The sequence below is a fragment of the Lucilia cuprina genome, chromosome 4, assembly GCF_022045245.1.
Source record: "Lucilia cuprina isolate Lc7/37 chromosome 4, ASM2204524v1, whole genome shotgun sequence".
NCBI lineage: Eukaryota > Metazoa > Arthropoda > Insecta > Diptera > Calliphoridae > Lucilia > Lucilia cuprina.
Genome location: NC_060952.1, coordinates 32,331,286 through 32,354,303, shown reverse-complemented (window position 1 = coordinate 32,354,303; position 23,018 = coordinate 32,331,286). Strand labels below are relative to the sequence as shown.

Genomic DNA, 23,018 nt, shown 5'->3' with positions numbered 1-23,018 from the left:
GACTCAGAATCCTCAAATCTTTACTTAAGTTGCAATTAGTAAAACTTATTAACTCAATATTAATAAAAAAGAAACAACAAAATAAGAAAATCCAAAACATGACAACACAGCAAATAATCCTCAATTACCATATTACTCTAAGCGTATGATTAACATAAAAAATATTCTCTATTACTCATACGCCTAGTATAATCATATAAATATTCATAATTTTTGTTCAAAATTATACCACAACTTAATAAATGAGAAAAAAAAATATTTATAAAAAAATATGAACAAATTATAAAACTATCTTCAATGCCAAATCTATTTGCACACATTGACAATAACAAAAATATACATAATATCTATTCAAGATGACAATCTGTTGGAAACAAAATTCTAAGTAAAATTTTCAAATAATAAGATTGTAAGAAAAAACAGAAACTATCAGCAAAATTGACACATAAACTAGATAATATTTGCAGAATAAAATCTTACTTTTTCTTTTTTTTAGAAATAAAATCTAAAAAAATCTTTTAGTATAAAATTTACATATTAATATTCATAGGAATATGTTAAAACATAAAGAAAATATTATATAGACTCTAATAACGTTTTAGAAATAAAGACAATATTTTTATATATTTTTTTTTCTGTATTTATACTAAAACTAAACACACATTGACCTTTTTTTTACGTAATGGAAAAAAGGTCTTATTATTTTATTTTAATATTGTATATGTATAAAAAATGAAAATAATATTTTCTAAGATAAAATATAAACTGCTTAAATAAGCAAAATATCAAATAGACTAGGTTTTTTTAATACAGTTTGAGTGTTTTACATATTATAAAATCTTTGCCATTTAAATTTTATTTAAAATGCTAAAAAAAGGAATAACAATTTTAAAATTTAATGATGTTTAAAATTGCTTATTTGCTAGTGTGATTGTGTTTGTCCTGACAGTGAAATCTTAAGTTTATTTCAATTTTATATTTTCAATAATATTTTTATATTTTAATCTTTTAGAATACAAGTACTTTAGGAAAAAAAAAAACTTAATTGCATATGTCTATATACAAATTAGGTTGGTCCCGAATTAAAGATTGTTGTATCCAATATCGAATTTTTTTGTTGTTGCCCAAACTTTTGGTAATTTGTATGAAAGATCAAAGGGATCCTTTTTGCAATCTATGCTTTCTTTTAGACATAAAATGCAGTCTATCAGAAGACTTTAATGTTATAAGTAAGCGCGAAGGACTTTTGGTTTTTCGATCATGTATGCGCTTTATGATCCTGTCTTATCATTGACATATCGAAGCTTAAAAATATCCAAGTAATAAACATGTTCGTTATTATATGTAGATGGTCTTTTATGTGATCCAGTGCGATATATTCTTAACTTCAACGCTATCATATGGAAGTTATTGTAACCTTACTATTCGAAATTTTTCCATAGCAATCAGTGAAGAATCATCAATTGAAAAAAAAACAAGGAAAACTAGTCATGTTAGTGAATGTCTAACTAATTCTTTGACAAATTGTTAACAAAATGTTTAAATCAATAATCATCTGATAATGTGTCAGAATGAACCTTATAGATAATTCAGTAACTAGTAGATCAACCGTTCAAAATCCCTATATAGATAAGTTTTAATTTCTTATTATATTTAGTTAAGGATTGTGTAAAGAATTCTTGTATGGATAAGGTTATAGTATTAATTTTAGTGTCAAGAATATTAACAGGAAATTCAAGATCTAAATTGAACGGCTTCGCCTATATATATCTTTGAAATCCTTATGAATATTGTTCAAATCACAGTGGCAGACTAATCTTGTAATCATTCACAAAAAAAAGTATTGAAAATAGTACGTTTAAATACATATAAACAAAAACAAATTTATCGGATGTGAATAAAGATCTAACAGAGGCGGCAACTTCCTAACAACATTCCAATGTTTATGTTAAGTTTAGCTTAATGCTCTGACAACAAACCACGGAACTTAAACGTCGTCTTGTTAATGTCAAACCCCATTAGATTAAGGTACGCTTCTCCGGGCATTATAGTGATTTTTTTTGTTTCCTAGGAACAGCTGCACTATAATTTTGTACGAAATCAATCTACTTCATCAGTAATAAATTCCCTGTAAAATTTAAAATTATAAAATAACGAATTAAGATTTCGGAATACCACCAACTGAAGACTAAAGGTGGTTTAGGTCCGATAAAGAATTCCTGGATGGACATTGATACTTCTGTCGGTGTATATATTACTGTCATGTACATGAAGAGATCACTACGACTACCGGGCGAATGTCCTTAAAGCGGATAAACTAGCGAGCTGGAAAACTCCGAAACTAATAAGTGATCATATCGATATAGGGTCTATAGTCGTAGATATGATCTGAGTGATATTATGAGACTGGTTAGAACCAATATGTATTAGGTGCTAAAGAACAAAGCAGGAACACGAATGGAGAGGACAAAAGAATTAAGCCATCGATTTGTTGTTTTTATAGGATGCTCTTTTGAAGAATCCAGGATAGGATCAAATCGACTGAGATCAACGCCGAAATACATCGCAATGCAACTTTTTACTATCAATAATAGAAAACTCGAGAGCAATGCTGCTCAAAGTTACCTTGGTCGAGATGTTTTTCACATCATTTAAATACATACATATGTCGACACCTAAATACAATCTTCTTAAGATAAATAAGATAAAATTCTTAAGATAAATAAATAAATTTGTATTTGTTCAATCAACAATTGGTTCCATTTTTGTCAAAGTGTTGGTATTATTGCAATTAAATTCTTTCGCAAGTGAAAAACAATCGCGAAAATTCGCAAATAATTTTATAACTAACAAATTAATAACAATTTTGAAACGGAAAAGTTCAAACAACCATTGATTCCATTTTTTTCAGAGTGTTGTTATTATTCCAATTAAATTCTTTCGCGAATATAAAGAAAAATCGCGAAATTTTGCAAATAATTTTATAACTAACAAAAATAATAAATTTGCATTTGTGAATGGTTTGGCTTAATCTTAGTCGAAGTGTTGGTATTACTCCAATTATATTTTTTCACGAATGAAGAAAAAAATCGCGAAAATTCGCGAATAATTTTATAACTAAAAAAATAATAAATTTTCATTTGCGAATGAAATATTTTTTTCGCAAATAATTTTATAACTAAAAAAAATAATAAATTTTCATTTGCGAATGAAATATAAAACAGAGAAGTTCAAACAACAACCTGTTTTGTCTTTATCAGAGTTTTCGTATTATTCCAATAAAATTCTTTCTCAAATGAAAAAAAAAAATCGTGAAAATTCGCGAATAATTTTATAACTACCAAATTAAATAAAATTGCTTTTGCGTATGAAAAAACTTTAAAACAGAAAAGTTCAGACAACAACCGGTACCATCTTTATCAGAGTGTTGATATTAAACCAATTCAATTCTTTCGTGAAAGAAAAAAATGTAAATATTTGTGAATAATTTTCTAACTAACAAATTATATAAATTTGCATTTGCGAATGAATTCTTTCCCATTCATGATCATTAAAAACAAAAGGATCTAGGATATTCTCCTTTGTAGTTGAGAATTCTGCAAGTAATAGTAAAAAAACTCGAGAACTTTTCAGCGAAAATTTGTAAATGCAAAATTTTAGTAAAATATAAGTAAAAGTTTGATATTGACAAGTATAGGCTGAAATAGTAAATAATATACTCCAAATTGAAATCGTAGACAAATTTTTCGTATTTTCAGCATGCGACATTTCTGACCAATAGAGAATTTTATCATTCTAGCTCTGCTATCTGTCTGGATTTTCACATCCCAACAAAACATCCAAACAAACGGACGGACAGCTATACTTGTAGCTAAATCGTCTTAGAATCTAATAAGAACTCAGAATTATATATAAGTATGTAACAAATTCAATCAATAGAGTACAGATTTGCCTGCCAAATATAGGATGAGGAAAGAACAGTTCCGCCATTTTTTAATTTCTAAACATTATATGCGTTAAATACTTAATTATTCTAAATATATCAACAAACTGATGTATATAACAACAATATATTAAAGTGTTAATATTTAAATAGAAATATTTTAAAAATCTTTAAAACAAAACTTTTGTGTGGTTTCTTGTATATATCAAAATAAATTGATGCAACAAAAGAAACAAAAGTAAAATAAATGCAACAGCAACATATTTTTGTACTTGTAAATGAACACAATACAAACCAAAATTGTTAACAAAAGAAACAAAAACCAAAAACTGAAAATGGAAATTGAAATCCAAAATACAAAAACAAACATTGGAATTGAAATAAAAACTTACCGTCTACTACTTTGGATAATTGGTGAAAGGATTATCTCTAAACTGGAGGAAATATTTTGATTTTGATTTTGTAACTGATTTTGAATACTACGAGTAGTTGAATGTAGTGGTGATGACGATAATGTTGTAGTTGCAGTTGTTGCTATTGCAGTGCATGATATTGTTGTTGTTGTTGATGACTGTTGTAATGCTGTTGCTGCAGTTGCAGCAATATTTGCTTGTGTTTGGGTATTAGTGATACTGGTATTATTTATGTTAAAGGAAGTATACGTAAGGGGAGAATTGGTGTAAGGTGCTGAGGTATGGGTAGAATTTAAATTGAAATTTGAATTTGTATTCGTATTGGGAGGTAAGTTTTCAATTTGCTGTAGGGAAGAATTATTATGATTTAGTTGCTGTTGTTGTTGTTGCAAATGATTATGATGAGAATTTTGTTGCATGTTATGACTACTACCACTATTACTGCAAGTATTATTACAATTTGAGGTTTTGACCAGGGTTGGGCTTGTGGGTTGTGTTGTTATAACTGGTTTATTTGTATGCAATGAATGGTTGCTGATGGTCGATGGGTTGCTATTGTTGCTAGGGGTTAAAGAATTTGTTATTGATTTCAAATTCGTATTAGCATTAGGGGATAATAAATTTTGTTGCTGTTGCTGTTGATGTTGTCGGTCTTGTTCTGGTTCCTGTTGCTGTTGATTATTGTTATTATTGACATTCGAATTATCTAAATTAATATGATGAGCCAATGACGATAGATGTCTAATTGTTGGTGAGGCTAATGAGGAAGTCCTTGAGGCTTCTATTACATTCGTATCCTTTGTTAGCGACAATTGTTCATTATTATTTACATGACTGATGAGACAACCATCATCGTACTCATCATAGGACACCTCACCATCATATAAATCCTCATCATCTTCATTGTCTAAATTGTGACTGGGTTCTTCATCGATTTCCTCCAAATCATCTTCACTGCAGGTGGTTGAGCGTGACTGCGAGCTAGACGTGTTCGTGGTGGTAGTAGTTGTTATTGTTGTTGTCGGTGTATGCCTATCATTGCCAATTGTATTGTTGCTTATATTGCTAGACTACAGGGAGGGAAGGTTGTGGTTGTGACCATAAAATATTGTTTCACATAAAGTATTTATGGAGAGGAGAAAAAAAAAATACAAGAAAAACATTGTAAATACTTAAAAGGGGATTCATTTAATTTCGATTTACATACAAATGCATTCCAAATATTTCTTGATGACACATAACATGACATGCTTTTGTTTAGAGACACACTTACAAATGTAACATAAATTATGCTTAATTTTATATTAAAACTTTACAAAAAAGATAGTATTACATTTTAAACAAATATTTTACAGAAATACAAACATGCTAATGAAAATGCTAAAAAAGTATTAATTTAACTTTTCAGTAGAATTAACAGAAAACCTATTAGTAGAACTAGACTTGTAGTTCTATTCGTGGACTAATCAGTTCTTTTCGAAACTTTAGCGAATTGAATATACTAAATATGTAAGTAACTAGAGGCTGCATATATTAGATGACGTCGAGTTAAGAGTATATATTTTTGTTAAGAATTTAAGGATTATTCCTGTACACCAGGCTATTGATAAAAAAATACTCTGGAAATGATGAAAAAGGGACTGAATGCCTACTATATGTGCTAGAACTTGGATTTGGAGTCAGACCTATAGGTCTGACGCACAGCTTTTTATAATCGACACTGTCTAAACAGTAAGCAGATCTGGATATTATAGGTGAGTTGTTTGTTTTCTTTTTGTACGAAACCGATCTACTTAATCATTACTATATTCCCTGCGAAATCTTATATTATAAGATAACGTCTTAAGATTTGCACGAGGAAACGAAGGTCTTTCCAATCAAGGATCATAATGTCATGCTGACCAAACAGCTTCTCCTGGGTTGTCATCTGAGGAATCATCTCAAATTAAACATCACACAATTGGATGCTCCCCCGAGGCATGTCAGGTAGGATCTTTGTAAATACGAGGAAAATATATTCAGTCTTGATCAGTCCTCATAACGGCAGCTTTAAACGACATTCATAGAGACGTTATAAATTCCGCAGTTGCAGTATGCCGCATGAATTTTGTACTTGAAGGTCACCCACCGCCTATATCAGACACTGAGAAAACTTGCCTCGGAAAACAAGAATAGTTCTGGTACAACTACTGAACGGGATAAAGCAACGCTGTCGGGCATGTGGTCAGGGTCCCCATGATACCCACGATATATTCAACTCCAATACTACTTCGCTCCGTCTTATGGATGCATCCAGTTGAAGTAGCCCAAAGGCCACTATATTATTGAATAGTTTTAGCTATAACAACAACACCAACTCAAAGAATGAAGCTCGACCTATGACCCGAATGGAAATGATAGGAGTAGTATGCCATCGATTTGTATAGATATATAAATCGACTTTCGAATAATCGAACAATCGACTTTTTGTCGAAAAAAGTCAAAAAGTCGAAGTCGACTATTTTGTTCAAAAAAAGTCGATAACTTGACTATTGTCTGTGGAAAAAGTCGAAAAATCGACTTTGTAAATAAAAGTCGAAAAGTCGACTTTGTAAATAAAAGTCAAAAAGTCGAAAGGTCGAATAAAGTCGAAAAGACGTAAAAAGTCGAAAACTCGGAAAAAATCGGTAAGAAGTCGGAAAAATTCGAAAACTGGAAAATTTTTAAAAGTGGAAAAAAGAAAAAACTCTAAAATAGTCGGAAAATCTTGAAAAAAGTCAAAAAATAGTCGAAAAAGTCGAAAAGTCGACTATTTAAAAAATACTTTAAGTCGAAAAGTCTAAAAGTCGACTTTTACATAAAATGCAAAAGGTCGACTTTTAGTTTTAACTATATAATCCTAATAAGGGCTTTTATTAACAAATGGGCAATACTGACTTTTTCTGGCTATTCGAAAATGTTGGTAAAGCTAGAAAGACTTGGCCACAATTGTTCACCTTAATAGGAAATATATTCTACGACGAACTGGTTGCAATCTGTTAGGTTAAACCAGGAGAATTCTTGATCTAAACTTTCTAAATACATTTCCTATCTTTGTTTCTCCTTTTTAAGTTCTTGTTACTTTGTCACTTTGGAGTGGAGCTTGAACTTAGAGTGTTTTACCCTTTCCAACCAAAAGTAGTCAAATTTAGTCAACATACATAGCTACAAGAAAAATTAGCTAATAATTTTTTTTCCACAAGTTAACGTGAAATAGAATTGACCTAGTTTATATGGTTTCGCTACAGAACTTTATTCATTTTATTTTTTTTTCAATTTCTTTTTATCTAATCCCCATAAATAAAACTTTTAAAAAATACTATAATATTCAATTTTAAATAACACTTTAACAGTTCACTTTTTTTTATTAGGGGACAATTTTCTAAAGCTTTTATGTCGACTTATCAAATAAAATATTAAAGCAGCCGGCAGCATTTTACTCCATTTATTACCGAAGTTTTATTATTTTTATTTGTAACAATTATATTTAATTTATTATAACAATATTTACAAACTTCCTTTCCTATTGTTTGTTTCCTGCTCTGTTAATATTTTATAATATTTTTCAATTACAACTTTAAGCTTTGTGAATTTTTGTTTTGTACTTATTTCCTATCATGCCATGCAATTTTAATGATGTAAATATTATTACTTTTTTATTATTATTGTTAAATCAAACAATCATAATAATACATACAAAATAATAATACTTATAGTATTATTTAAATAAAAACAACAACACAAATAAATAAAGTATACAAATGAAATAAATATAAAATAGTAAATACGAGCAAAAAAAATGTAAAGAGAAAATATTCAATATCAGTTAAAAAGAAAACAAAAAACACATTAAACATGTTTTTATGAGAAAAATCTCCATTTCCATGCATTAAAATTTATAAAGTTTACAACAATTATATTTATATATATTTATATATATATAAAGGAAATCCCTTTTTTATATAAATAATGATGTGTTGTTTGTAGCAAGTTTTTTTCACATATATTTAAATGCTAAAGGTAATTAAGTTTGGTTTTTTGTATGAAATATGGATCGATAAATTTAATATAATATATCCTGTAAATAGAGGATATTTGGTGGAAAATTTCTATCCTTTAGAAGAATACGTATTTGAAGAGAGAATAATTGGTGACAAATTTCTGCTAGAATTACTAGAAGATTTCTCGAAAATGAAAGATTTTTTATTTTTTATACTAATACGTATACGTAATATTTAATAAAATACTGTAATTAATATTACTCATACGCTCATTAACCTTGGAATATGAACAAATTGTCACTCATATAGTTATATCGTTGATGACAATAAGGGTTCTATAGTTAAAACGAAAAGTTAACTTTTTGAATTTAGTTAAAAGTAGATTTTTCGACTTTTTTCATTTAACAAAAAAAGTCGACTTTTAGACTTTTCGACTTTAAGTATTTTATAAATATTCAACTCATTTAGTTATATCGCTAATGCCAATTAGGGTTCTATAGTTGAAACGAAAAGTCGACTTATCGACTTTTTGCATTTAGCTAAAAGTTGACTTTTTTCATTTAATTAAAAGTGGACTTTTAGACTTTTCGACTTTAAGTATTTTATAAATAGTCGACTTTTCTCGACTATTTTTTTTTACTTTTTTCGAGTTTTTCCGACATTTTTAGAGATTTTGATTTTTTTCAACTTTTTTTTTTTAATTTTCGACTATATTTGACTTTTTTTTAACTATTTATGACTTTTCAACTTTTTCCGACATTTTTCTAACTTTTACGACTTTTCGACTTCTTTCATAGACGATAGTCGAGTTATCTAATTTTTTGGAACAAAATAGTCGATTTCGACTTTTTTCGACAAAAAGTCCACTGTCGGATTTTTCGACCTTTTATGACTTTTCGACTTTTTTCGACCTTTAACGACTTTTTTCGACATTTTTCGACTTGTTCGTCTTTTCGACTTTTTTCGACTTTAAGATACAAAGTCGACTTTTTTCATAAACGATAGTCGAGTTATCGACTTTTTGGAACAAAATAGTCGATTTCGACTTTTTTCGACAAAAAGTCCACTGTTCGATTATTCGAAAGTCGGTTCTTTCGACCATTTATGACTTTTCGAATTTTTTCAACTTTATTCGAATTTTCGGCTTTCTTCGACTTTTTCGACTTTTAGATACAAAGTCGACTTTTTTGACAAAAACTCTACTGTTCGATTATTCGAAAGTCAATTTATAGAACGCTAATGATAATTACACTTTCCTATTCAAATACGTATGAGTAATGTTTAATAAAACATATTAATTAATATTACTCATACTCTCAAATGCAAAAACACGTTAATTAACATTTTCAATAAAACTTAATTTTCAATAATTTGTTTTTCATTGATTTCAATTGCACTTTCTTATTTTAATACGTATACGTAATATTTAATAAATTAATGCAATAAATATTACTCATACTCTCATTAACAAAAAATTTCTGTATACTTAGAATACATACTAAAACATAGCCACACATTTAGCTATTTTATTAATGACAATTGCACTTCTCTATTCATGTACGTATGAGTAACATTTAATAAAATATTTTAATTAACATTACTCATACTCTCATTAACCAAATACTTTAGATGTTTTGAATAATAAATTCTATTTATTACATTAATAAAAAACTAACATTTAGTTTTCTTTTTCAGATATGCTGATTTTAATCAATTCAATGTAATCAATGTAAGTACAACTTCAGCCAAAAAAATATATATGAATTAATCTAATCAAACGTATCCTATATACAAAACTTTTAAAAGACTAAAACTTTCTATCACTGTAAACAATTTGACTATGTTTTTAGTTAAATTAATAAAACAAAAAAAAAAAAAAAAACAAACGAAAACTATACTCGAAAGCACAACAAACAATGTCACGTACTTTTGTTGAATAAATGATTTGAAATGAATGAAAATCGATTGAGTTGAATTAGATTTTGTATTCGATTTCTTTTCTATTTCCACTTTTTTCGTTTGTTTCTTTAATTTTTCTTTTGTTTGTTTTGCAAACTCATAGTAGTTCTTAATAGTTTGCAAAGAGTTAATGGAAGTAATAGTACCATTCAAAATAAATTGTTGTTGTTTCTATTTAGTAGTAATAGTAGTGAAATTGTAGTTTACTTAAGTATAAATGAACATGAATATGATAAAAATAATATAATGCTACTTTAATGGTTAGGGGAAAAAATTACTTTCTGATTAGTTTTAAAACGTGACACATTTGCACGAAGTTTTTATAGTCTAAATTTTTATATATCTAGTTTTCTTTAGGTTATTACTCTATAGTTTTAAAAAAGTACTTTTTCCAAAATGTCCAAAACATCAAAAAATCTTAATCCTAGAATTCAAAATTTTTCAAATATTTAAGAAATTACTCTTTTCCTTGCCTTGCCTTGCTTAACAAACTTGTGTGGAAGAACCTGCCTTTATGAAAATTAAGTTAATATATACTATCTTCATACATAAGGTTACATACATATTGATGTAAAGAGATCATAGCATGAATATCAAATTAAAACTAAAATCAACTCATGAATACTCATGTATTTTATACAGATGATAAAGATAATGATGTTCATTGTTAAGGCTTCATTCTTTCAATCATTTCATTATTTTCATCAAATAGATTGAACTAAGTTGTAACATCAGCACTTGTATATTTCACTTTCAAGTACACACATACATACATGCACATATGTATATGTTAGTATTTAAACTATATTTGTTCACATAGAATTCAAAAGTATTGCGTTCAAAATATAATTTATGTAAAATAATGAAGTTCTTTACAGTATTTTGTTAAGTAATTTGACTTTGATTTTTCTTTTAATTAAAACTGCATTCATGTTGAACACGTATGTTTAATATTTATACAAATTATGTTACATAAAGGTTAACTTGACTTAGTTTTATTCTTTGTATTTTTTTCTATTCAAAACACTACTACATATTTAAGACCTTCATAGTGTGAGTGAGATTCAGTAAATCTACATTATGTTCTGAATATTAGGTAAAAATTACTCACATAGTCACACAGGGGTCTGATAGAAAAGAGAGCTAAAAACTTAAAAATTTGAAATAGGATCCGACGTAGTCGCGGATCCACGGGGAGTTAAAAAGAAAAATTTCCTAAAGCCCGAAACCAAAAATTTTCGATATAAAATAAAAAGAAAAATTTTAACCCTTACACCCCCCAAAAAACACTTGTTTAATCTATGGATTACACCCTAGACTAGTGAATAAACTAGTCCATAAACCAGTCAATAGACTAATTTACAGACTTGACTAGAGATTAGTCCATAGACTAGTTTATAGAGTTGTCTATACACTAATACATAAACAGAAAGTTAGCCCTCAGACTAGATCATAGAATAGTGAACAGACTAAATTACTAAATTACACAAGTCTATGGTCATGATTATTTCATGACGTAGTATATCCACCTTTCAAATGATAATAAACGAGTCCACAGACTAAACTAATCTGTGGACTAGATTAGTCTATAGTCGATTTTACAGACTGGTTTATAAACTTGACTAGTCATTATACTAGTTCATAAACTACTAAATAGATAGTTCACAGATTAATCCATAGAATAGTCCACAAACAAGTCATAGAGAAATCTATAGACTGTACATCAGATTAGCCCACAGACGAGACTATACACTAGTATATAAGCACAAAGTTAGCACATAGACTAACTCACAAACTAAACCACTTAATTACACAAGTCCTTGGCCAATTGACTATTCCATAAAGTAGTATATAGTCTTTTCTAAAAACAATAGACTAGTCCACAGAGCAGACATTAGACTAAAACCCTGACTAGTCCACAGATTGGTGTATAGTCTACTTTAGAGACTAGTTCATTGACTAGTGCACAGATCAGTTTGAGCTCAATAGACTAGCTCATACACAGACTATTCCACAGAATACTCCACATATAAGTAAGACCTCAGGTGACGCAATAGACTATTCTATAAACTGATTAAATCACAGATTTTTCCATTACACCTTAGACCATTGCAGGGATTTGTCATTAGATTACCACAGTCTACTATGTGTATTAGTTCACCGGCTGCTAAGTCGAGTTGTCATATTGATAGGATTTATACTAAACCCCTGGCTAGTCCATAGATTGCTGTATAGTCTACTTTGCAGACTAGTTCATAAACTAGTACACTATACCACTCTGTGTTCAATAGACTAGCTCATACACAGACTATTCCACATATAAGTCATCAGGTAACACAATAGACTAGTGCACAAACTGATTAAATCACAGACTAGCCCATGAATCAATCAACTGATTACACCTCAGACTATTGAAGGGATTTTTTAATTATACTCTACACCACTATAGTGGTGAGGGTATTATGCGTTTCTGCTGTTGTTTGTAACACCCAAAAATATTGGTCCTAGACCCACATTCAAATATACCAATTGGCTCAGAATCACTTTCTGAGTCGATTTAGCTATGTCCGTCCGTCTGTTTGTGTGTGAGTTCCACATAATCTTTTCTTCGTTCAAGGATGAATGCTGTTGAAAATGGTAGAAATCGGTCCATTATTTCGCCTAGCCCCCATACAACATTTCCCTCCGAATCGGGCCTTTAGGCTCATATTTACGTTAAAAGTTCTATTATGTCTGCAAAGATCTGCAAAACTTAGTTTTAAGAACAATAATACTGATTTTTATAGTGATCGGGCCGTATTTGACCCTAGCCACCATACAAACTCTTCTTTAGAAAATGTCTTGAAGGTCAAAATTCACTTTTAATTTCTAATAAAGCGATTAAAATATACATAAATAAGTAGATGTTAATTCCTCTACCAAAATTTATAAGGATAGGCCCATATTTACCCTTACTCCCCTATGAGCCTTTCTAAAATTTTTTGCCAATAATACGTAAAAATATATCATATAGTCTGCAATGTCCGACTATACATTCATACTTGATTTTTATATACACTGATCTATAAACAGTATTTCGTGAGTTTTTTATATAAGTTTTCTTTTTATACATTGTAACCTTCAAAAGTAGAAAAAATTCTAAATTCAAGTTTCTCATTACATTTTTTACAAATTAATTTGTTTTTCTTTAGCATATAACCACAATAAACTACTTTAATATTTAAATCTAGTCCAACTTCATGCCAGAGAAATTCTTTTAATAACAAACTTTTAAAAAATTAGTATTGTACCAATATATATTGTATTTATTTTTATTGTCTAACAATTTTTTTTTTGTTTCCTTACCAAAAATTTCCCTTTTTTAACCCGAAAACTTTGCCAACAAAAAAAAAATTAATTTTAAGAGTAAAAAGGAGAAAAATCGCAGACATAAAGTCTTGTTTATCAACTGCTACTCTTACCCTAGACAAGAACATGCTCGCATTTGTTTATTAATGTTTTTATTCAAATTGTTGTTGCTGTTTTTCTATCTTTTATTTTAACATAAACATTGTTTGTTTTCCAAAAAAATAAAATAATGTATATGAAATAAAAAAACAACAGCAACAAAAACGAGAAAAATTAATGTTTGTTTGTTTGTTAAAAAAAGGAAAATAAATTAAAGTTATTTAAATTCTTGTCTATAGTAGCGCAAGGAGTCTGTTGTTTAGTTTAAAGGGTTTGCCAAAAAGTGTGAGATTATTGTTATGAGTTATGTGGTTCAAATGGGAATCGATAGATTGTAAAGAGCAAAAAAATCGGTAGAAAGATACTGAAATTCATACAAAATTTAGATAATGCTTGTGTGTAAATTAACACTCAATTATCATTTTGACAACGCATAGTTATTATTTTGACACTGCAACTTTGTCAACGCATTTTTATCATTTTAATTACGTTTTGTATCTTGTTGTCAATGCAGCGTAGTGTTTTCGACTTTTTTTCATGTTTTTGTTGATTTAATAACGATGTGTATTAGTTATATATTTGTTTTGGCAACTATCCGTACATACTTTGACAACGGATGTTCTTGAAAAATGTATAAATAAAAAATGTATTTTTCCCTCAATAAAGCGTTGTGTTTTCGACTTTTTTCATGTTTTTGCTGATTTAATAACGTGTATTTGTTATATATTTGTTTTTGTTTTGGCAACTATCTGTACATACTTTGACAACAGATGTTCTTGAGAAATTCTTAAAATTTTGTTTTCAATGTGCTACCAAGCGTGTATAAATTTAGACATATATTTTTCCCTCTGTGTGTTTATTGTTGGTTTAGATCTGCTACTTTGCCAGATCGTTGTAGTAACTGTCATAACAACGCGTCCTTCCTTTGGAGAACCCTTTGTATGTGTTTACGAAATGATGTACAAGAGTGTGTCTGAGAGTATAAATAAAAATTTACCAAAGTAGCTGTTGTACTTACAGTAATTCTCAAGTGAGTAAGAGTGTGTGTATCACTACCTTTAGGAATGTATATATGTAAATATGTATGTGTTTTTTGGAGTATGAGTTATAAGTAAATGTTTGCAAAAAAACGGCAATAAACATACATTTAAATAAAGTAACATTTCAAAGGACATAGATAGACATGGAAACCAACCCACTCATCTTATGCACACACTTTTACACTCAATTCTATGAAAAGTTTTACTTTGAATTAAAGTATACAGATAATAGACTACAAAGTCTATTTTTACCACATACATAAGCGCTTATATGTACACTTCTTTATAATCGGATATTTGGAAAAATAAATTGTGAAATAAGGACTGCGGGTAGAGAAAGTGAAGCTTAATCAGTAGTAAGTAAATAATTTGGTAGCGCATCTTGTATGACTTAATGTCCGTCGACGTTATGACACAAAAAAAAAACGTGTTAAAGTGTCCTTGAACGTTATGACAATTCTCCAAAATGTCATAATGTTCAGGATATTTTGAATTTCGCTTTTAAATAAATTTACTCTCTTAAATTCATAGACTTTATGTTAATTTGCTCAAAGCCGTCATACACGATTGTTAGATCTTACAACGTTGTCAGTAAAATGTTCAGAAAATGTCTAACAATAGTCTGAACTTACATTTCAAAGTGGTCAGAAGAAGCATTATTGGAAAACAAAATTTGTAAGTTTACATTTTACTGCCAACGTTGTAAGATCTAACAACCGTGTATACATAGCATCATAGATATTGTGACGCTTTAGAAATTGTCACGTGTAGATATTTTGTCACTGGATATTATGATACGCCACGAACAATTTATTTATTAATCAAAAATATTTCTTTCATTCTAAAGTAGTCTAGTAGTTTTACAATAAAACAAAGATTAGTAAATAATTTGGAAGCGTCTCATAGCGTCTTTTGACTTAATGTCTACGGACGTAGTGACACACAAAAACATGACATAGTGTCCATGGACGTTATGAAAAATTTTTAAAAATGTCATAATGTCAATGGTATTTCGAATATCGGCTTTTGGGTAAATTGACTCTTTTAAATTCATAGACTTTATGTCAATTTTCTTATAGTGACTGTGACGCTTTTGAAATTGTCATAAAAGCCATAGACATTTTGTCACTTGACATTATGACACGCCACAAACAATTTATTTCAAACAAAAAAATTTCTTTCATTCTAAAATAGTTCAGTAGTTTTACAATAAAACAAAGATAAGCAGACACATTACTTCATATGGCCCTGGTAATCTAGTAGGTAATCATTTGGTTCATTAGTTTAAAGATATAAAAAAACACTACTACTCTTTTCAAGTTTGATGTAACTGATCATAGTCCTTACAATCAAATAATTGAAAGCTAAGTGTATATGTCTGAATGACTGAATACTTATTAAGTAAGTATGTATGCATGCTTGTGTATTTACATCTACATGTGTCTGTTAAGTGTACATATAAGTATAAATATCTGTGTTAAAGTGTGAGTAATGTGTTTAAATCTAAAATTACTAAATCAGCATAAAAGCTGTGTATATAATGTTCATTTTCTACGTTATGTGCGTTACAAAAACCAATATAGAAACAAAATATCTATGATTGGCTGGATGGCTGGTTGTGTGCAGAAAAAAAATATATATTATTTGTATTACAGTTTAGATCCTATGTATATATCTCTCTTGTTTTTGCTGGTTTTTAAACTTTTTATACTCATGTGGCTGGGCCATACAAAATTCTTGTAAAATATTTACAACTTTGGCAAACAAATAACAAAAGCATATGAAATGAAATGAAGAACACAAATGAAAATATAAAATTTGGTGGTTTTGATGAAAATTTACATTTGCGGTTTTCTTTTGGCCTTTGTGTATATAAATATTTCTTTTCTAGAATTAAATAAGCATGAGGGTATGATAGAAATACATATATGTATAAATAAAGTCAAATGGGTATTTGTATAATTACAATTATTTGCAATTATGTCCATGTTAAATATTTCTTTTTGATATTTTCTGGAAGATCTAAAAACAACATTTTGTGGTTTAGGCAGCTAAACAGCTTAATGCTGGGAACTATGTTGGATAAATGTACGCATCATAACTGCGACCTGTAGTTTGATTACAGGATTTAAATGGACGGACGGACAGACGGATGGACAGACAGACGGACGGACATAGCTAAATCGATTCAGATTCTGAGCCGATTGGTATACTTTATGGTAGGTATAAAACTAATATTATTGTGCGTTACAAATATATTTAAAAATGGATATGCGCTTCTTTGAAAGACAATAATTATCACTTCTACAGAATGTAAAGAAATCACTTAGTGCTACTTTTGAAGTGCTAAATGTTATTTTTTGAAAGTATTTTGTTTTATTTTTGCTAAAGATTTTATTAAAAATATTAAATAATTATTTTAAAGAGTAAGAAACTAGAAGAAAAAAATCCAAATAATATGAACATATATTGTACATATAACACTGTAGTATTTAATAAACCAGAAGGCTTTTCTTCTTCCTTTGGCACAATATACACATGTTGGTTTTCCATTATTAAATACATATTTATTAAAATTTATTTTATTTTAAATAAAATTAAAATTAAAATAAAAAAAGAACTAAACATTTACCTTTGTTTTTCAATCATTAAAAATTTCTTTTATCATTATTATTACAGTATTGTTCGAAAAGTTTGTTTTTGCAAATTTTATTTTAATTCATTGAATTTTTCTGCAAATGGTTTAGGGTTTCATGCGAAATTCTTTACCACATTTTCCAGCTTATTGTGTTGAAAAGCACATTCAACAGAATGCCAAAAACCATTGAGGAATTTAATTTATTTAAATTAAAAATCTATTTATATAATATTCTTTTTTATATGAACTATAAAGTTTTATATAAATTAAAAAAAAAACCTATGTACATAAATTTATTATTTTTATTCAATTAAAAACAAAAAAAAAAAAAGAAATAGAATATTGATTAGACATTTTTAAATGAAAAAATATATTTCATTAAATTTATTTATCAAAAATTATATAACGAATATTTGAATTTATATATAATTGTTTTAAGGAATAGAGAGACAAGTCACATTAGATCAGGGTTGTATTTTTACGTAAAAACCAAAGAGGAAAAGTAATAGCTCTCTCAATCATACTTTGGAATGTCATACGAATGGAATTTCATTTTACTTTTTCATTTAAGTTTTCGTACGCACGTAGAGGGAAAAAAGACATTTGGTGCAAATTTGACACCAAAGTGTTTTTAATTTTTCAATAACATTCGTTGTTAAAGTGTGTACTTACAGTTGTCAAAACATCAACAAAAAACAACAACAAATAAAGAGGCAACGTTATATTATCGCACAAAACTTTGCTGAGCTGTCGAAATTTTAACAATGCATTGCCGACGTTATAAAAAACATAAACGAAATGACAACTATGCGTTGTTGCAATGATCTTCTTTGTCATTGCAACAACGCAGCGTTATCAAAATTACCACTGTAGTTATCAAAATGGAAATTGGGTTTTATATAAATTGTATGTTTTATTTTTATTTTTGTACGTCTACAGAGAGGAAGAAAGACGTTTTTAAATTATACACTTTTGGTACCAATTTGACACCCAAGTGTTTATAATTCTATAACATCTTTTGTATGAATAGTTGTCTATCATGGCAATACATTGCCGTCATGATGAAAAACGTAATCAAATTGAATTGTTCCAGTGACAACATTGCGTTTTTAAAATTATAACGCTGGTTTTCAAAATAATAACTAAGTGTATGAAAATTGTCTAAATTTGAACAAATGGGGAATTACACTCTTGGTACCAATTTGACACCCAATTGTTTATAATTCATCAATAACATCCTTTGTATGGATAGTTGTCTGTCTTGACAATGTATTGGCGTGATGATAAAAAACATAATCAAATTGACAACAGTGAGTTGTACCAATGACAACATTGCGTTTTTAAAATTAAAACGGTGGTTGTCAAAATGATAACTAATGTAAGAAAACTTTGTATTAAAAATTGTCTAAATTTGAAAGCACACTTTTTGACAACGAACTGCATCAATTTCGGACTTTTCTATCAGTTTTTCTCTCTGTTTAAAGTGTGGTCGTGTAAAAGATCCTTTAAATAAATACAAAATTGTATGTACTTTACATAATTGTTGATTCTATTGCAAATGTCTAGCTAAATAATCTATTCAAAACAGTCATAATCAACACAATGAATTTGTTCAGTTGTTTCTTTTTTCATCAAAGTTTAATAATATTTTGTTGAAAACAAAGCAGTAAATAAATTATTTAATTCACAATCGGAGTTGTACGGTTGTATCGTATGTCGTAATTTTTTTATTATTGATTTTTTTGTTTCAAAAAATTTTATTTGAAAAATTTTTATGACATACAATGCTACAATGATACGATATCGATTATGAATTGGACAAATATTTTTTTAATTTTACAGTTTGATTCACAAGTCAAATCCACTTGAGTATATTGTATTGAATTGGTTCTACTCTCTTACTCTCACATTCGTTTGTTATGAAAAAGAAATCCTAATATTGGGGGTATATATCTGTTGCAGAGTCTGGATGCTAAATCAGCAGTGTAGCGGTCTAAGAAAGTTGCTTGTTCAAAAAGAACAGGAGATTATGTAAACGTTTCCGTAAGAAATTTAAGGACTTTTAAGTAGGTGTTACATGCGTGTTATTTTGGATTTGGAGGGGACCTCATGGTCAACTTAAGCAATTCATTTAGACAAGAAATCTATCATAATTTCTATCAGGAAGACCGATACCAAAAATATAATATAATGTTTTCTTCTTCTATGTTCGAAATTAATTATCGTAAATAAAAGTGGAAATTTAATGATAATGAAAGATTTTTTCAAAATAAGCGTAAACAAATATCTTAAATTATTTTAAAATAACCGTTTTTTACTTTCCAGTTTTTCTATAATGTTCTCAACATTTCAATATTATTTTTATTTTTCCCTGTTTATTTTTCTCTTTAATACCGAAACGCAACACCAAATGTCGACTGAATACAAACGTTGTAGTACATTGTTTGAAAATATAATATTTAATATTTTCTTTATGGTTTTCATATCTAAAGTGCTTACAAATCATTGGCATAATATTGCCATAAAAATAAATTGTAACAAAATATTATTTAATGTTCTTTTTGGTTTGTTTTTTGCTTTACGCTTCCACTTCCTTCTCTATATTTTTGCCTATACTTTCTTTGGAGTAACCCAGTAACTAGAGAGCATTTGGAATATCAATTGACTTAAATAGAAACAGCAAAAATGAAGGTTCATTGAGTCAGGCAAAAAGCAAACAAAAAAAAAAAAAAAATGAGAAAAATATCAAGGAAATAAAGAATTCAAACTACTAAATTAGATTGTTAATGGCTGAAAGTAAACAAATTATGACAAAAACAACAGCAAAAAAAGCAATGAAAGGAAGAGCTTTAATAAATTTATTTTTCAAATATGTACATATACGCACATGTACATACACGCAATTTTTACAAATATTTGATGTTACTAGTATTAAGATTTCTTTTAACATAACTAAACTTTTATTATAACTAAATTTTCGAACTCCAATAAATTCAAAGGTCACATGTGAGTGTATGGTATACCCCACTAACATTTTGCTGCAATATTTAGGTCAATTACCAGTAATTTTTCTTTTATTAATATACATGACAATAAATTACAAAAATACCAAAATAATATTAATAAAGACCAAAATAAAATATACTCATTACTCTGCCATATATCATTCATCATAGTATTATGTTTAAAACACATTCAAATAATAGAAATATGAAATAATGGCTCAATATTCTAGACTATCTAATGCCCTACATCTGTAGCCTAGACCGTAAACTGTACTATATACTTAACTATATAGTCTAGACTATAGAATACACAATGTAATAGACTAGAACAGACACTAGACTCTTGACAAGACTACCGACTAGACTAGACTTCAGACAAGACTATATCCTAGACCATAGACTATACCATAGATTAAACTACAGACTAGACTATAGACTAGACTATAGACTAGACTATAGACTAGACTATAGACTAGACTATAGACTAGACTATAGACTAGACTATAGACTAGACTATAGACTAGACTATAGACTAGGCTATAAACTAGACTATAGACTAGACTAGACTATAGACTAGACTATAGACTAGACTATAGACTAGACTATAGACTAGACTATAGACTAGACTATAGACTAGACTATAGACTAGACTATAGACTGGACTAAGACTATAGACTAGACTATAGACTAGACTATAGACTAGACTATAGACTAGACTATAGACTAGACTATAGACTAGACTATAGACTAGACTATAGACTAGACTATAGACTAGACTATAGACTAGACTATAGACTAGACTATAGACTAGACTATAGACTAGACTATAGACTAGACTATAGACTAGACTATAGACTAGACTATAGACTAGACTATAGACTAGACTATAGACTAGACTATAGACTAGACTATAGACTAGACTATAGACTAGACTATAGACTAGACTATAGACTAGACTTAGACTAGACTATAGACTAGACTATAGACTAGACTATAGACTAGACTATAGACTAGACTATAGACTAGACTATAGACTAGACTATAGACTAGACTATAGACTAGACTATAGACTAGACTATAGACTAGACTATAGACTAGACTATAGACTAGACTATAGACTAGACTATAGACTAGACTATAGACTAGACTATAGACTAGACTATAGACTAGACTATAGACTAGACTATAGACTAGACTATAGACTAGACTATAGACTAGACTATAGACTAGACTATAGACTAGACTATAGACTAGACTATAGACTAGACTATAGACTAGACTATAGACTAGACTATAGACTAGACTATAGACTAGACTATAGACTAGACTATAGACTAGACTATAGACTAGACTATAGACTAGACTATAGACTAGACTATAGACTAGACTATAGACTAGACTATAGACTAGACTATAGACTAGACTATAGACTAGACTATAGACTAGACTATAGACTAGACTATAGACTAGACTATAGACTAGACTATAGACTAGACTATAGACTAGACTATAGACTAGACTATAGACTAGACTATAGACTAGACTATAGACTAGACTATAGACTAGACTATAGACTAGACTATAGACTAGACTATAGACTAGACTATAGACTAGACTATAGACTAGACTATAGACTAGACTATAGACTAGACTATAGACTAGACTATAGACTAGACTATAGACTAGACTATAGACTAGACTATAGACTAGACTATAGACTAGACTATAGACTAGACTATAGACTAGACTAGACTATAGACTAGACTATAGACTAGACTATAGACTAGACTATAGACTAGACTATAGACTAGACTGTAGACTAGACTATAGACTAGACTATAGACTAGACTATAGACTAGACTATAGACTAGACTATAGACTAGACTATAGACTAGGATATAGACTAGACTATAGCCTAGACTATAGACTAGACTATAGACTAGACTATAGAATAGACTATAGACTAGACTATAGACTAGACTATAGACTAGCCTAGACTATAGACTGCACTATAGACTACACTATAGACCACACTATAGACTACACTATAGACTACACTATATACTAGACTATAGACTAAGCTATAGACTAGACTATAGACTAGACTATAGACTATACTATAGACTGGACTATAGACTATACTATAGACTAGACTATAGACTAAACTATAGAGTAGACTAGACTATAGATTAGACTATGGACTTGGTTATAGACTTGAATAGAATCCACTATGAACTAGACTATAGACTAGAAAACAAAATTAGTCTATAAACTGGACTATAGACTAGACTATAAATTAAACTATTGACTAGACTATTGACTAGACTATAGACTAGAATATGTAGCGGACGATTGTAGTGTAGCGCATAACAAACTTCAGTGTTCATAATTCAAACAAATTATTCTTGTAATAAATACAAAACAGAAACGTTAAATTTTGCAAAAATTTTATCAGTTGTTATTTCTTTTCATAGAAAATTGTACCCACAAAAAATAGCATAATAATAGTAATAAACATAAATAATCATTAACAAATGAAAATAACAGAGAGAAA

At 28.8% G+C, this 23,018-nt stretch overlaps 1 protein-coding gene across 10 annotated transcripts in view; it reads right to left on the bottom strand.

Annotated features, from left to right (window-relative positions):
- LOC111676377 (band 4.1-like protein 4) overlaps nucleotides 1-23,018 on the bottom strand; it is a 104,700-nt gene that overhangs the window by 6,028 nt on the left and 75,654 nt on the right. For 6 of the 10 annotated variants that reach the window (XM_046948015.1, XM_046948016.1, XM_046948018.1 and 3 more), the window contains one exon: nucleotides 4,336-5,426. The exons of the other annotated variants lie outside the window; for them this stretch is intronic. In XM_046948015.1, coding sequence (XP_046803971.1) covers nucleotides 4,336-5,426 — 1,091 coding nt within the window. The remainder of the gene's footprint in view (nucleotides 1-4,335; nucleotides 5,427-23,018) is intronic. 10 annotated transcript variants of the gene reach the window in all.